Source organism: Trachypithecus francoisi, unplaced genomic scaffold (assembly GCF_009764315.1).
Source record: "Trachypithecus francoisi isolate TF-2019V2 unplaced genomic scaffold, Tfra_2.0 Contig01558, whole genome shotgun sequence".
NCBI classification, from domain to species: Eukaryota; Metazoa; Chordata; class Mammalia; order Primates; family Cercopithecidae; genus Trachypithecus; species Trachypithecus francoisi.
Genome location: NW_022681440.1, coordinates 393778 through 408649, shown reverse-complemented (window position 1 = coordinate 408649; position 14872 = coordinate 393778). Strand labels below are relative to the sequence as shown.

The 14872-nt window shown below is 44.1% G+C and overlaps 2 protein-coding genes across 4 annotated transcripts in view; one reads left to right on the top strand and one right to left on the bottom strand.

Annotated features, from left to right (window-relative positions):
- Window positions 1-8581, bottom strand: part of ANGPT2 (angiopoietin 2) — a 61402-nt gene extending 52821 nt beyond the window's left edge. The window contains exon 1 of one of the 2 annotated variants that reach the window (XM_033177597.1): window positions 7702-8581. In XM_033177597.1, coding sequence (XP_033033488.1) covers window positions 7702-8034 — 333 coding nt within the window. In that variant the 5' untranslated portion in view covers window positions 8035-8581. The remainder of the gene's footprint in view (window positions 1-7701) is intronic. The other variant, XM_033177604.1, reaches the window with a different exon arrangement.
- The window catches only part of MCPH1 (microcephalin 1), a 246982-nt gene that overhangs the window by 151253 nt on the left and 80857 nt on the right, over window positions 1-14872 (top strand). The window lies entirely within an intron of this gene.

The following is a 14872-nucleotide window of genomic DNA, read 5'->3' as shown; positions in this document are numbered from 1 at the left end:
CAATAACACTCAAATAGTTTTTAAACTCTAACAGTGGGAAGGCAAGGCCACATGGAACTTCCCTGAGACTGAATTTCATTGGCCTGCCTTTCAAGTGGTGTACTGTGAAATCCAGCATTTCACCCTGTCAACTTCCAGAACAGGGCTGTAACTAGATGTATGGTTTGTAAGAATATCCATGTATACTTCTTCTTGTTTATAACAACTTGTGCGGGTGGGTGGGGGAGGTGGGCGGGGCAGGGTTATCCTTTTTTTTTTTTTTTTTTTGAGACAGGATCTCACTGTGTCACCCAGGCTGGAGAACAATAGTGCCATCCTGGCTCACTGCAGCCTCCACCTTCTCAGTTCAAATGATCTTCCCACCTCACCCTCCTGAGTAGCTGGGACTACAGGCATGTACCACCACGCCTGGGTTATTTTTGTATTTTTTGGTAGAGACGGGGTTTCATCATGTTGGCCAGGCTGGTTTTTGAACTCCTGAGCTCAAGCGATCCACCTGCTTCAGCCTCCCAAAGTGCTGGAATTACAGGCATGAGCCACCGCACCCGGCCACATAAATTTGTTTTTAGTCTTCTGAACTATTAAATAGTTTTACCAATTAAACCAGTTGCACCAATTCTATTACAAGGTGGAATTTCTTATCATTCCTTTACAAACAGGATATTCCCAGTTGCTTGTTTTTGCTTGTTTTCTTAGCAACTTCAGCACCATCCTCACATAGAAGGGCTGGCGTCTCACCTATCTAGGGGTGAGAACAAAGCTGTGCTCTCAGCAACCGGAATCTGTCAAGTCTTCTGCGGGGACTTGGTATTTCAGGTCCTGATGCTGGCCTAGGAGTGCCCCGCACTCATCTAAAGATCGGAGTCCCAGTGGGTGAGAATTGCTGCCAAGACTAACCAAGGGTGTCAACCAGTTACTTAACTTCTCAGGCTCACTTTTTTATTTTTTATTTTTAATAAAAACAAATTATTGAAGAGGTAATTTAAAATAAGTACTATATAATAAGTACAGCATATACAGTGTTTACATATAGGCATTAAATATTAAGAATGTTTATTTCAGAATCATATTATTATACCTAATATTTACTTTTTGTCAGTCTTTGTGTATTCTCCATTTTTTGCAATATCCATATATTACTTAGGTAATAGGAATGGCAACCGTTCAGAAATAGTTCTAATTGATTTTCCTTTTATAAAAGGGTTTCCATGTAGTGACCAAGGACTTAACATCATCCCCACCCCACAGTCCCTCCCATGCCTGACTCCCTTTGCGCTGTGTTTAATTTCTCATTTCATTCATTTACCCTTCTGTGCAGCACATACCAGCTGCTGCTACACTACACTTTCCGACCAAAGCATAGGCATTGTCTTTTTTTTTTTTTTTTTTGAGACAGGGTCTCGCTCTGTCGCCCAGGCTGGAGTGCAGTGGCGCAATCTCAGCTCACTGCAAGCTCCACCTCCCGGGTTCCCGCCATTCTCCTGCCTCAGCCTCCCGAGTAGCTGGGACTAACAGGCCCCTGCCACCTCGCCCGGCTAGTTTTTTGTATTTTTTAGTAGAGACGGGGTTTCACCGTGTTAGCCAGGATGGTCTCGATCTCCTGACCTAGTGATCCGCCCATCTCGACCTCCCAAAGTGCTGGGATTACAGGTTTGAGCCACCGCGCCCGGCCGTCTTTTTTTTTTTTTTTTTAAAAGAGACAGGGTCTCACTCTGTTGCCCAGGCTGCTGTGCAATGGCCCCATCGTAGTTCACTGCAACCTTGACTTCCTGGGCTCAGGCAGTCCTCCCACCTCAGCCTCCCAAGTAGCTGGAACCACAGCTGCGTGCCATGGTAGAGATGGGGTCTCACTGTGTGGACCAGGCTGGTCTTGAACTCCTGGCCTCAACGTGTCCTCCCTTCTCGGCCTCTCAAAGCTCTAGGATTACAGGTGTGAGCCACTGTGCCTGGCTTGAGGCATTTTCTTCCCCCTCTGACTTCTTCCAGGCACCTAGAACCAACACTGCCTGGACACGTGTAGGTCCTCGATAAATATTTTTTGAACAAATAAATAAACTTTCATGGCTCCTGCCCAGAACTTGAAACCTGCCTAGGAGGGGTGGGCGGGGTTGTGGGGTGTTCACTCACTTACGCGAATGAACTGGGAAATAATGTACTTCTGCCCAAATTCGTATTCATTCACACTCCTCTCAGCAGTTTTCTGCAGTCTTCCCAGCCCCACGGAAAATTCTGCTTTTGTCAGAGGAGGGGATATGCGTGCTTTCCCGTATTTACTTTACCGCTGGGCAATCCATACAAGGCAGCTAAACTGCAGAGGGCACTGGTGTTAGCATGCCCCGTGTTTATAAGGGACTTAAAAAAATATACAGGTTCGCATCCGCCATACCTACCATACTTGCGTGCTAGAGATATTCCCGGGGCAAAATGAGGTGACGTGTGGACAGTGCTTTAAGGTGATTCAGAGCTACCCTGTTAGGATTGCTACCTTAGTGATGAATGGTGCGGCTGCAAAGTTGAGTGGCTGTCTTTATATCAGAATAATTCTAGAATAATTTAGGAGAAAATTCTCATTGTTAGGTTCCTTCAAGCCCAAGGAGGCTATAGTGAAAAGAGAATAGGTATTGGCTGTCTAGATGGGCCCTGTTTAATTAGAGTCGACCGTATCAGTTGCCAAATGAAGCCAATCTTACAGGACTATCCTATAGAACAAATATATATTTTATATATTTAATATGATATGTGTATGTGTATGCACACACAGACACACACATACATATATACGGGGAGAGAGAGAATGGTTTGCCTGCTGACTTGCCATTAAGTACCGTAAACATCCTGCAAATTGTGAACAGCTAATTGGAAAACAGTCTGTCCGTGTTCATGATTCATTGTATGCATCCTCTTGATCTCAACTCAGGAAATCCACAAAGCTGTCCAGGCCCTGCTGTCATTTTGTGGCCAGATATGGAAAGATATAAACCACCTCCTTTCTTCCCTGTCAAAACAGTTGTGCCACATCCTCCCTCTCTTCCTCATCTCGACTGACTCCCTCACAGGTGGTGTCTCTGTCTCTCCTGCCCCTGCCCCCCCACACACCTTTATTCCTTTACCTCAGTCTTCCAAATGTTGCTCTTTGTTCCTAAATACAATCTTCCTTCCAACCTCTTGTCATGTCATTTGTGGGCCAGGAAAGATCCTGATTATGCTACAATGCCACTGTACGTGTTTTAAAAAGAAGGAAAGCTGTACATTTGATATTAAATTTGGCATTTTAAATAAAGGGCTGGTAAAAGAAATCTCTGAGTGCTAGTCTCCAAGAAAGGGATAGAAGACTGGGGAAGGAGAATCTGCTTCCTATTTCCACCATTTCAATAGCCTGACATATTTTTTTACCTTGCCCATATCTTACTTTCATAACATTTTTGTTTTATTTTTTAAATTACTCCCATGATGGTAGAGTTGATTTGAACTCTTGTTTTTCCATTTTAAATATACAAAATTTCAGTTATTTTATGGATTAAAATAAGCACCATGGACCATCCTGAGCATCTGATCACCACTGATAAGACGATTATCCGTCTCAAGTTCCGTGTACACTTGTGGATTACAGATACACTTATGGATTACAACCTGTTTGACAACTGTAAAGAGCCAAATTGATTAAAATCAGAAAAATTTCAGACTTCAGTATTGAGACTATGTGGATTATCTGGTGTCTCAGTAGAAGGCGAGATTATGGAAATCCATTTCCTAGTTCTAGACTCTGCAAGCAAATAGTATGATATCTGACTAGTTAATCCAGTATCTCAGACAACACCATATAGTCAACAAAGACTACTTGACCACAGAAAACAATGATATATGTATAATATATAATCCACATAGAGTAAACATGTATTATATTTTATATATTTTATATACTGTAGAGGCACATATTGCACTACACATATACATATTGCATAAGAGATATAGTAAACTATATTTGTATTTTCTAAAATTAAATATATTGCACTTCCCCTACCATAGTGAAACTGTCTCTTCTACATTCCTTACTGCATTCCTTACTATATAGTAATACTACCACTGAGCACAATCATATTTCACCACTCAGGATGTAGCCAGCGGATACAGTAATGGTTCTTGTCCTCTGCTACCACAAGAGACCAGTGGCTGTGAATGGGATGGGATTTTTTTCTTTCCTCTAATGAACCAAGCCCTGGGTTTTATTGTTGTTGTTTTAATATACAGCTAATGAGTGTTTTGTAGCCACACACGACAACACACACACACGCACACACGCACACACAGTCCCTAGCAAGGGCAGGGTGGGGCTGGTAGGCTGGGTTCCTCTACGAGCCTCTCACCATCCGTTTCTCCCAGTGACAGCAGCTATGTTTGAAGAGCATAACTGCATGGTTTCCTATGCATTGATTCATGAGTAGTAGCTATCACATCTTATTAAAAAGATACACTGTTATTACTTTTAAAGAAAGAAAAGGATTGCAATTCGCATTTACAGTTTCCAGCCTGTTCTTGTGTCGTTTAAAAAACAAACAAACAAACAAAAAAGATGGCAGAGGAAATGTTTGCATCCATAGTAGGCATCAAGTTTATTTTTCAAATCATTCTGTTTTAAAGTGTTCATAGACTTTGCAGTTGTTTATAGGTATGAGGCACTCATCAGTGTGAAATAGTTATTTCCTTTCCATATTTCCTCTTCTCAGGAAAAAAAAATCCCTTTGGTCTTCTAACAAAATACAATCTGTTTTGCTAAATTATTTGTGAGTTTTTATAAAGTGTGTTTAATATCACCAGGGCAGAGGTTCAGACTAGTTGCAGGAGTAGCAAGGGAGACACAGCATGAGTAGTCTTTGGTCCATTGGAGTGTGTTTCATGTGCTAGCGATCATGAATTTATCTTATCCTTGTTTAACTACTACACAGTGAGTGAGCTGTCCTGTATTGTTCCATTCATATTCCTCTGAGTTCATTCAGAAGCCTGACACTTCCTTTGCCGGACAGATAAAAGGGGCAGCGTGGGACCTTTTGATGATGTGAAACCTGCTTTCTTAGTCGAAGCTCCCTAGGCTATGCTGACCACTCAGAGGTTGAACTACTATTTATTTGCCCTAAAATGAACCAGAAACTTGGTCTTAATTTCCTTCCTGACAAGTGTTTTAATTTCCTAAAAGTGTACGGATTTTGTAGTGGGTTGTTTTTCAATCTTTCATTTTTAGTGCTGATCCAGGAGAGAAAGGAGATATGGAAACATTTTTTTTTTTTTTTCAAAAAATAGCTCAAAAGAAAATATGTAAAACCATGAAAAACACAGAATTGTGCTGCTGCTTTCTTTGCTAATCAAATCAGTGGGTGTTAGGTTGTAATGATGACCCTTTAGCTGTGCGGCTTATCTATCATTCCATTTTATATTATTTTCCTCCTCATGAGAAAATCAGTGCTTATTATCACAGGTGACAAAACACAGGAGAAACACAAACAGAGAGGTTACATTTAATCACTTTAAGTGGGTTTCATCTTTGCTTTTTTGTTTTCATTCCCAAGCCAGAAGCCTGTAAACCAAGCGAGAGTGCAAATTGCCTTTCTCAGGTGCACATCGCTGAGACAGGCTGGGAGAACAGGTGTGGAGCCCGTGCAAAGATAAATATTAAGTCATTCTTGGTGAAACGGTATTTAGCTAGACAGCTGAAGACGGACTTTTGAAATACCATTGTGATACTGCTGTTCAAATATTGACTAAGTGAACCTGGAAAGGAAGAAATTTTGGTCGCCTAACATAGAATTCCTTGTCTTTTTCTGTCTTTATCTCAAAGACCCAACAGAAGGGGTAGTTTACCTAAGAAAGAAATATGAGCTTTGCTTATGGAGTTTCAGGTATACCTAACGTAGGCTTAATTAAGCAAATACAATTTAGCAGCCTTGCATTTAGCGAAGCAGTCTTTTATGTTTCCTGGCCATTTCTTCTAGGACATGACTTGCCCGTCGGGCAGATTAGAATATTTACTGCAATGTGTCTTTCATCCCTCACTGTGACTCTGTAACCACGGTAGATGTGGGAAAGTCATTAAACATCAGCATGACGATTTACAAAGAAATAGGAAGTTCAAGTTAAGCAGATATTTAGGATATAGTTTGCCTTCCACATATTTCAACATGTGTTGCTGCATACTTTTTAAGCTTAGCATAATTATTTACACAGCTATGAATTTTAGAAGACGTTTAAAAGCACACCTCAGTGAACTGGGAAAGGAGGGAAACTTACTGGAGCACTTAGCCAGGAGCTTAAAAAGACATTGCTAGTGAGTTTTATATTACCTGAAATCTGTATTTGATAGGTCATTTTGGTAAGTTTTTGTTATTTTAAATGACTCCTCTTGACACAGTAACCAGTGGTGCTGGGAACGTTCATTCACATTGATTCGTTTAAGCTCATGACTCAAATAATAACTTAGTTGTTTCCTCTCTGAAGGTAGGGGAGGTAATGAGAAGCACAGATTAGGCTCCAAAATCCGTTCTGAGATTCAGATAAGGTGTCCTAACAAAAGGCTTATGGTGAAATGAAAGAGTGAGAAAATAATTATGCTTTTCTAGGGTAACGTGTCAAATGAGGCTCACCAACTTTTCAAAGACTTTATATAGCTTTAGATAATCACATTCCCTGCCATTTTAACATTGTGATGTAATGGCATCATCATGCTACTTAACAATTAATTTATGCATTTTGTTTAAACTTCCTTTAGAATACATATAGTCCATATAAAGAAAATTCCAGGGTCGTTTTGGGTTTTATATAAATAGTTCCCATGTTTACATGTTAAAAAAAAATTATTTGTGAAAGAAAAACAGAGCTTTCAATATCCTATTTTGGTTACATCTCCATAAAAAGTCTAGGAAACAGTGGGATCATCTGTGAAACAGTGGAATCACCCCAAGAACGAACTGTCAGCTCGTCCTGTCGTGGCATGACTTGAACATAACCACCCCACGTGGGGACGCATGCCGCACTGGTTGCTGGAACTGACGGGGGCTGCAGTGCTGAATACCTTTGGGACGCTTGGGAAATGTGCCCCTGTTTACAGACGGCAAAAGCCCTTAGCGGTAGGACCCTGAGATTCTGAGAAACATAAGGTCTGCTTTATTTAATTTCCTCTCGTTTACTGAGAGTCACAACCTATTTTAGTAAATAAATTCAGGAAATTGGTAAAGCACTTTACTCCATCCGTTATGCCTCGGTCATCAGCATGCTTGTCACGGTCTTCCTGGCTCGCGGGCTGCTGTGGCTCACAGCCTTCCCTCACTTGCCTGCAACCAGCTGAGAACCTCCGTGGTGATGGGTGTTACTGAGCTCAAACGATGTAAACAAACAAAAAGGCACACAAGTTGTGCAGAGAAGTGTATTTCCTCTACCTTGTTGGTAGAGATTTCTAACTTTAGAGATTTTCTGTATTGACTCTGGCATTCTTTCCAAATAATTATTTTCACCCCGGGGACTACCCACACACCCTGGGATAGAATAAAAGAAATGATCTTTCATTTGAGGGTACCAGCAACCCGCTCTCCAGCTCTAATCCTCTTTATCCTTCTTCTTTTTTTTTTTTGGGAGGGGTTGTTAAAACCTGAGCTGCTGCCAAGCTGATCTTAATAGCATGGATTGTTCACAAAGACAGATGGATTTTTTTCCTACCTTCATTAGCCACTGAGTGTTGTTTTCCATGATGTTCTCCAGCACTTGCAGCCTCTGCACCGAGTCATCGTATTCTAGCGGCGCGTCCCTCTGCACAGCATTGGACACATAGGGGCTGGAGGAAGAGCGGCAGTTGTCCATCTCTGGCAGGAGGAAAGTGTAGCTGCAGGACCCATGCTGGACCTGATATTGCTTCTTTCCTATGCTGTCCATGCTCTTCCGAAAGTTGTTATAGGCTGCGGCCAAGACAAGATCACAGCTCAGAGTAAAGAAAACAATCTGCCACATTCTTTCTTCAGTAGTAAGCCAGCAGCTTAGCAAACTTGAAGGCATACACAGGTCCAGAGTCCCGAGCTGCTGCCGTCTAAAACGCAGGGCTCCTACGCTGCCATGGCTGGGTCCGTCAATGAAAGTCTTCTCTTTCCTCTTTTTCCAGTAGCAAACTTGGTTTTTAGTGCTGTGTTCTCTCCAGGCATGCAGTAAACTGTCAGATTGCAGTGGGAAGAACAGTCCTGCTCACTTGGGAGGGCTGTGTCAGCTTTTACAGAACAACTTTCACGGTCCTTTGTTCCTCTCTCCCCAGATCCTACAGTGTCAGTATCCGAATCAATCACTTTCCTTTCCTTATATGATAAGTTGATAAGAGCAGCCAGACATGTGTAGTGGGCTGCTCCGCCCTCCTGGCTTATCCGTTATCTTCCTGTAGGGGGTCACTAGCCAGGCAACAGGAAAAATCAGAGCAGAATGCCTGCCGTCCAACCAGGACCCATGCTGCAGAAACCCTCTGGGAAAAACCGATCTGTCACAGGACCCCTGGGCATTTCCTAGGCACCACCCCAATTAAGTATTTCCTAGAGAGAGCAGTTGATCTCTTTTGTCTGAAACTGATTTTGCCGTGCTCAACTGGCAAAATATCTGAGGTAATAACTTTAATGTTAAAGTACAATGAAAGTTCCTGTTTTTTCCTTTAGGAATAAAAATACTACAAATAGGTCAAGACTTCGGTTTATTTTTGTTATTACAAATAAAGAGGAAGAAGTTTGGCTCCTGTAAACGCGTGCCTTTTCAGAGGGAAAAATAGATTCATTGATATTAGTTGATTCTTGAAACCCTAGCCAAGTTAGAAAAGATTTTCATTTCAAAACAATTGGATAAGAAGATCTTCTGTTATTAAGTCATGTTAGAAACATCAGTTTCTGAGCTCTGACCTTTATTCTTTAAAAAAAATCCACTTGAATATTCACACTAACAGTGCACTGTACTGATTAAGTTCATTACATTACAATAGAGAAATTAGAATTTAAGTGTGTGTGTAGAAAGAGGAACACAAACTTTTTTTTTTTGAGATGGAGTCTCACTCTGTCGCCCAGGCTAGAGTGCAGTGGGGCGATTTCGGCTCACTGCAACCTCTGCCTCCCGGATTCAAGTGATTCTCTTGCCTCAGGCTCCTGAGCAGCTGGGATTACAGGCGCACGCCACCACGCCCGGCTAATTTTTATATTTTTAGTAGAGATGAGGTTTCACCGTGTCAGTCAGGCTGGTCTCAAGCTCCAGACCTTGTGATCGACTCGCCTCTGGGCTCCCAAAGTGCTGGGATTGCAGGCGTGAGCCACCGTGCCCAGCCCACAAACTTCTTTATTGTGTCAGGATTTGTTGACATCTCAGCATTTTGTAACACATTATCCATTACATTAGTCCCCCTTGGTATTAGACTCAGACAAGTCACTTCCCTATTTTAATTAAGCTCTAATGTCCTCATCTGTGCAATTCAAGGGGTGCACTCACAGGATTTTTCAACCTCAATCCTATGGCTCTGTAAATCCTACGAGTCAGTTCCTTTAACAACTAAAACTTAATACTTCAGAGATTAATAAGATGTTGACTCACCAGCCCAAGTGTACATAGGGAAAAAGCCCCCTGCCTTTGCTGTGGTTTGTTTATCTCTCAAGGTACAAGGTTTATTATTCCCAGTGAGCGCTGAATACCTGGTACACTGACTTAACAGACCACATCTACCCATAAAAGATCTTTATTTTTCACTAAGCTCTAACCAAAAGACAGCCTTTCCTTTATCTGTGAATAGTTAACGAACAGCAGTGTATCTGTGACTTTCTCATCCTCAGAAATTAGCTATTTTTATTTGCTGTCACAATACTCTGAACTACATTTTTATTAAACTCACCCCTAGATCTTGCTCCTGCACATTTGCATAAAGTAGCATGTGTCTTCTTTTGAGAAGGTGTTTATAGGCTTCGCCAGACAACCAAAGGGTTCTGTCGCACAGAAAAGCTGGAAGACCCGCTCTGGAAGGATTCCATCAGTAGAAGAGGTAGTATGATTCCACCAAGGTTCTGGACATGGTTTCCACTAAGGGGACCCATGAAAGACGCTATACCCATCCGGACAGTGCTCCGTCGAATAAAGCATGTAGGTCTTAAAGATGACACCTGTGTTAGAACCCTGCTTCTATGTGACCTCCGGCAAATGCTTCAATTCTCGAAGCCTCAGTCTCCCTACTCATAAAATGGAGATCATTTTTTCTCTGTAGGGTTTTTAGGATTAAGATATAATTGTGTGTTTACAAATATTAGTTCCTTTTCTTTACAGGCATGCTCCATTAGATGGGAATCAGTTATTCCACCATCAGATAGTGTAACTGTGCTATTCTCTGAATGTGAGGCAGTGCCATAGGGTGCGATTTTTTTATTTCCTGTTTGAAAAAGTATATTATAAGGTATTACTATCACATATGTGGTTTTACGTTTTTTGTAAGATTATTTTTTGTAGAGACAGGGTCTCACTTTCGTTGCCCAGGCTGGTCTTGAACTCCTGGCATCCAGTGATCCTCTTGCTTTGGCCTCCCAAAGTGCTGGGATCACAGGTGTGAGCCACTGCACCTGGCCGGCATATGTGGTTTTAAAAGTCATTCAGTTGTCTTCCAGGCAAATAGGGTAGTTTAAGAGGAACAAATAGAAAGTGGGCACACCACAGTACTTTTTGGCTGCCAGCCTTGTGTCAGACACCATGCTATGCACTGGGGATAGAGATGAAGGCAACTGGGTATCTGACCTAAAGAAGCTAATAGTGTATGGAGAGGGAGAGACCCATGTACAAATTGGATGTGATAAGAGAGAGCGGTCAGAGCACACAGGAAGACAGTGATGCTTCTGGACAGATAACGTGCTGTGCGCAGCTGGTATGGACTCCATCCTTTTCAAATCCCCTCAAGTTCCGAACATGGGAGGAACAGCTCTTTGTAGATTCCTAAATGGAAATTATCTGAACTAGAGAGTCAGGGGAAGCTCTATTAGACCTGGAGTTGGCAAACTCTGTAAAGTGTCAGATGGTAATAATTTTTGGCTTTGCAGGCTACACGGCCACCATCGCCACCACCCAAAGCTGATGTGGTGCAAAGCAGCTATGGGACAGCCTAACTGAGTGAGCGTGCTGGGCTCCAGTAAAGCTTTATTCGTGATACTGAAATTTGAATTTCTTGTAATTTTCACATCATGAAATATTCTCTGTATTTTCTCCAATCATTTAAAAGTTTAAAAAACATTCTTAGCTCATAGGCTGTTAGAAACCAGGCCTGGACTGGAGATTGCTGGCCTCCGAGAGCCTAGGTGGTCTGTGGGGGTAGGAGGTGCTGGGCAAGGCCGTCCACAGTGCACGCGGTGTGGTGACCGTGTGTGGTTGGCAGGGCTGTCGGCAGTACACACAGTGCAGCCACCACCGTGTATGGTCAGCAAGGCCATCCACGGTCTACACAGTGCAATAACCATGTGTGGTGAGCAAGGCCATCCACGGTCTACACAGTGCAATAACCATGTGTGGTCAGCAAGGCCATCCACAGTCTACACAGTGCAATAACTATGTGTGCTGAGCAAGGCCATTGACACTGTATGCTGTGCAGCGACCGTGTGTGGTCAGCAAGGCCATGGAGAGTGCATTCAGCGTGATGACCACGTGTGGTTGGCATGGCTGTCGACAGTGCACACAGTGTGGTGACCGTGTGTGGTTGGAAAGGCCATGGATAGTGCACGCAGTGTGGCGACCATGTGTGGTTGGCATGGCCATCAACAGGGCACATGGTGTGGTGACCACGTGTGATCAGCAAGGCCATGGATAGTCCACGAAGTGCAGTGACCATGTGTGATCAGCAAGGCCATGGATTATTCACAGGGTATCGTGACCATATGTGATCAGCAAGGCCATGGATAGTGAACGCAGCATGGTGACCATGTGTGGTTGGCATGGCTGTCGACAGTGCACACAGTGTGGTGACCATGTGTGGTTGGAAAGGCCATGGATAGTGCACACAATGTGGTGACCATGTGTGGTTGGCATGGCTGTTGACTGCACACGGCGTGGTGACCGTGTATGATTGGCAAGGCCATGGATAGTGGATAGTGCACACAGTGTGGTGACCATGTGTGATCAGCAAGGCCACAGATAGTGCACATGGTGCAGTGCCCATGTGTGATCAACAAGGCCACGGATAGTGCACACAGTACGGTGACCGTGTGTGATCAGCAAGGCCACAGATAGTGCACACGGCGTGGTGACCATGTATGATCGGCAAGGCCACGGATAGTGCACACGGCATGGTGACCATGTATGATCGGCCAGGCCATGGATAGTGCATACGGTGTGGTGACCGTGTGTGGTCGGCAAGGCCACGGGTAGTGCACACGGCATGGTGACCGTGTATGATCGGCAAGGCCACGGGTAGTGCACACGGCGTGGTGACCATGTATGATCAGCCAGGCCATGGATAGTGCACACGGTGTGGTGACCACCGTGTGAACAGGGGAGAGCTGCTGCCTCGGCTCAGTCTTCTGTGTGACTGCTTACAGGGGCTTACTAAAGGGATAGAATAGGTGCCCAGAGAAAGTGCGACATTGAAGTGAATCAGGGATGCCAGGTAGGGAGAGGGGCCAGGAAGTGGCCTGGGGAGCTCAGAGCTGCGGCCCCTAGGGAAGTGGAGACAGGGTCCATCAGGCCACTGACCAGGAAGTCTGAGGGAGCCAATGGGAGGCCCCTGAAGGCATTAGGTGTAGAGCCTGGAGCTGTGGGTGTCCAGTAACACCGCCATGCAGCCTGGGGGTCTGAGGCCCCCATCTGGACCCCTTCACTCTAAATGAGGCTTGACTGGGGGGGTCTCAGCACTCCAGAGAAAATCTTGGGTGTTCCTCCCTGCTGTACTTCAGGCAAGAGGCAGGTGAGAAACATTGTCACAGGTTCCCAAAAGCCACCTGCCGACCCACCCAGTTTTTTTCCGTAATAGTTCTGCTGAACAGCTGTGCATAGTGCGATTTATTTCCTTAATCCTGTTTGTTTTATCCCCCATATTGTGTGTCATCAACTGACATTTCAGAGGTTCCCATGTGTTCTCTGTGGAACTGTCTCAAGTTCTTATTACCCTGGTTGACGACACCAGAAAAACCACAGCTACCTACTCCCAGAAAGAGGCCAATGTTACAAAGAACCTCGTGGCCAGCCCTTTTGGCTCAGTTTGCCCAGTTGGAGGCCCTAAGGCACAAACAAGAAAAGCCAAAGGGCCTCCTGAGGACCGTGGAAGTGGGTGGTGCGTGGACCCATCACTGGCTGAATGTGGAATAGGACTCATGACAGCCAAACCATCCCAGGTTCCCCCAGAGTGATCCATGCAGCTCTCATAAGCAACCAGAAACCAAACACGGATGCTAAGTCAGCACAAAGTGGGGCAGCCCCCAAGCTATGGGTGGCCAAACAGAATTTGCAAGTGGGCCCCTGTCACCCCTGCTGTTGTCCAGCAGGCCAGTTTAATACTCAGCATTTACCCAAATCAAGGGATAGAAATGGGGCCACCAGCCTGACCCAGGCCCGGGGTCGTTTTGCTTTTCCAACCTGTACAGTTCCAGCAATGCACTGGCCAGCATGCAATTTGAAAAACCCCTGCTGAGCTGAAAAACACATGGAAAGGGCTCAGACATACTTAAAGGCACATTGCTGCCCTGCATTTATAGGGCAGTTTGTTCGGACATCGTTTTCCATCAGGCCTGGGCAACCCCTCCTGAGACTGTCTCCCATCCTCAGCATGGCCTGGCCGGCTACAGGCTGCTTTCCTCCCACCGCCACTGCCTGCAGGCCTGGGACGCGGTGACTGCTGCAGGCTTATTTGGGCAGCCTGGCCTTAATTTTTGGAAAGTGCCTTGTTGATGTATGAGGAACTTCCAGGGCTGAAATAGTTTAAAAAATGAAGCTGGGACACTATGTTTTGATTTTAGCCATTTGCAGACAGAGGGGCACACTCGGGACTCTTGGGCGCCTGGCACACGAAGCTGGGAGGGACTTTGGAGACATCTTGGCCATCTAAATCAGTCAACATGTTTATATACACAACTTAATGTTCGGTATACAGGGAAAACCATTAGAAGGTTTGCTGCACATAAAACTGTTGTTAAAGTTATTTTTATTACTTCCCCCCAAAAATTGCATGCAATAATTAATAAGAACTAAAGTCACAACTGGCACAACACCTGCCCCCCTGCCAAAAAAAAAAAAAAATCTGCTTTCTGAAAGCAGGCTCCCTATATAGTGATTCCTTTATATGCCTCCTGGAAGATCTGTTTTGACTCCATTTTGATATACGTTGAACCAGATTTGAAGACCCACAAATGCAGTCTAGAGCCATTTTGCAAAAATGTTGCTGCATCAACCGTTACCATTCCCCCAGAGTGGCTCATCATGTTACTAGTGTTCAATCCTGACTTTGGAATGCTGGGAAGGATAATTCCAGCCACGGGACTTCGAAAAAGTACCAAAGGAAAGCCCCTTCAAGTTACTGTAAAGACAGAAGAAAAGGAAGAAAAGTATAAACACACACGTATAAACATGTAAGGTAGCTTTTGTCCCTATACCAGATAAGGAAATCAAGTCTCAGTAAAGAGAGAGACAAGAATTCCCTTAGCCAAGTGCCTGGATGTGTCTGTCTTTTACGTTAATGGTTATGAATTTAAGGAGAATTTAAAGCAATAATTTTGCCCCACTTTAACATGGCAAATATAACCTCCTTTAGAGATCGTCAGGAATCACTATGCAGTACTGGCCGTCACCTCTGTGCAGCACACACACACATCCCGAGTGACAGAATCCATTTCACTGCCAAAGACTCTTAGCGCCTTCAGTC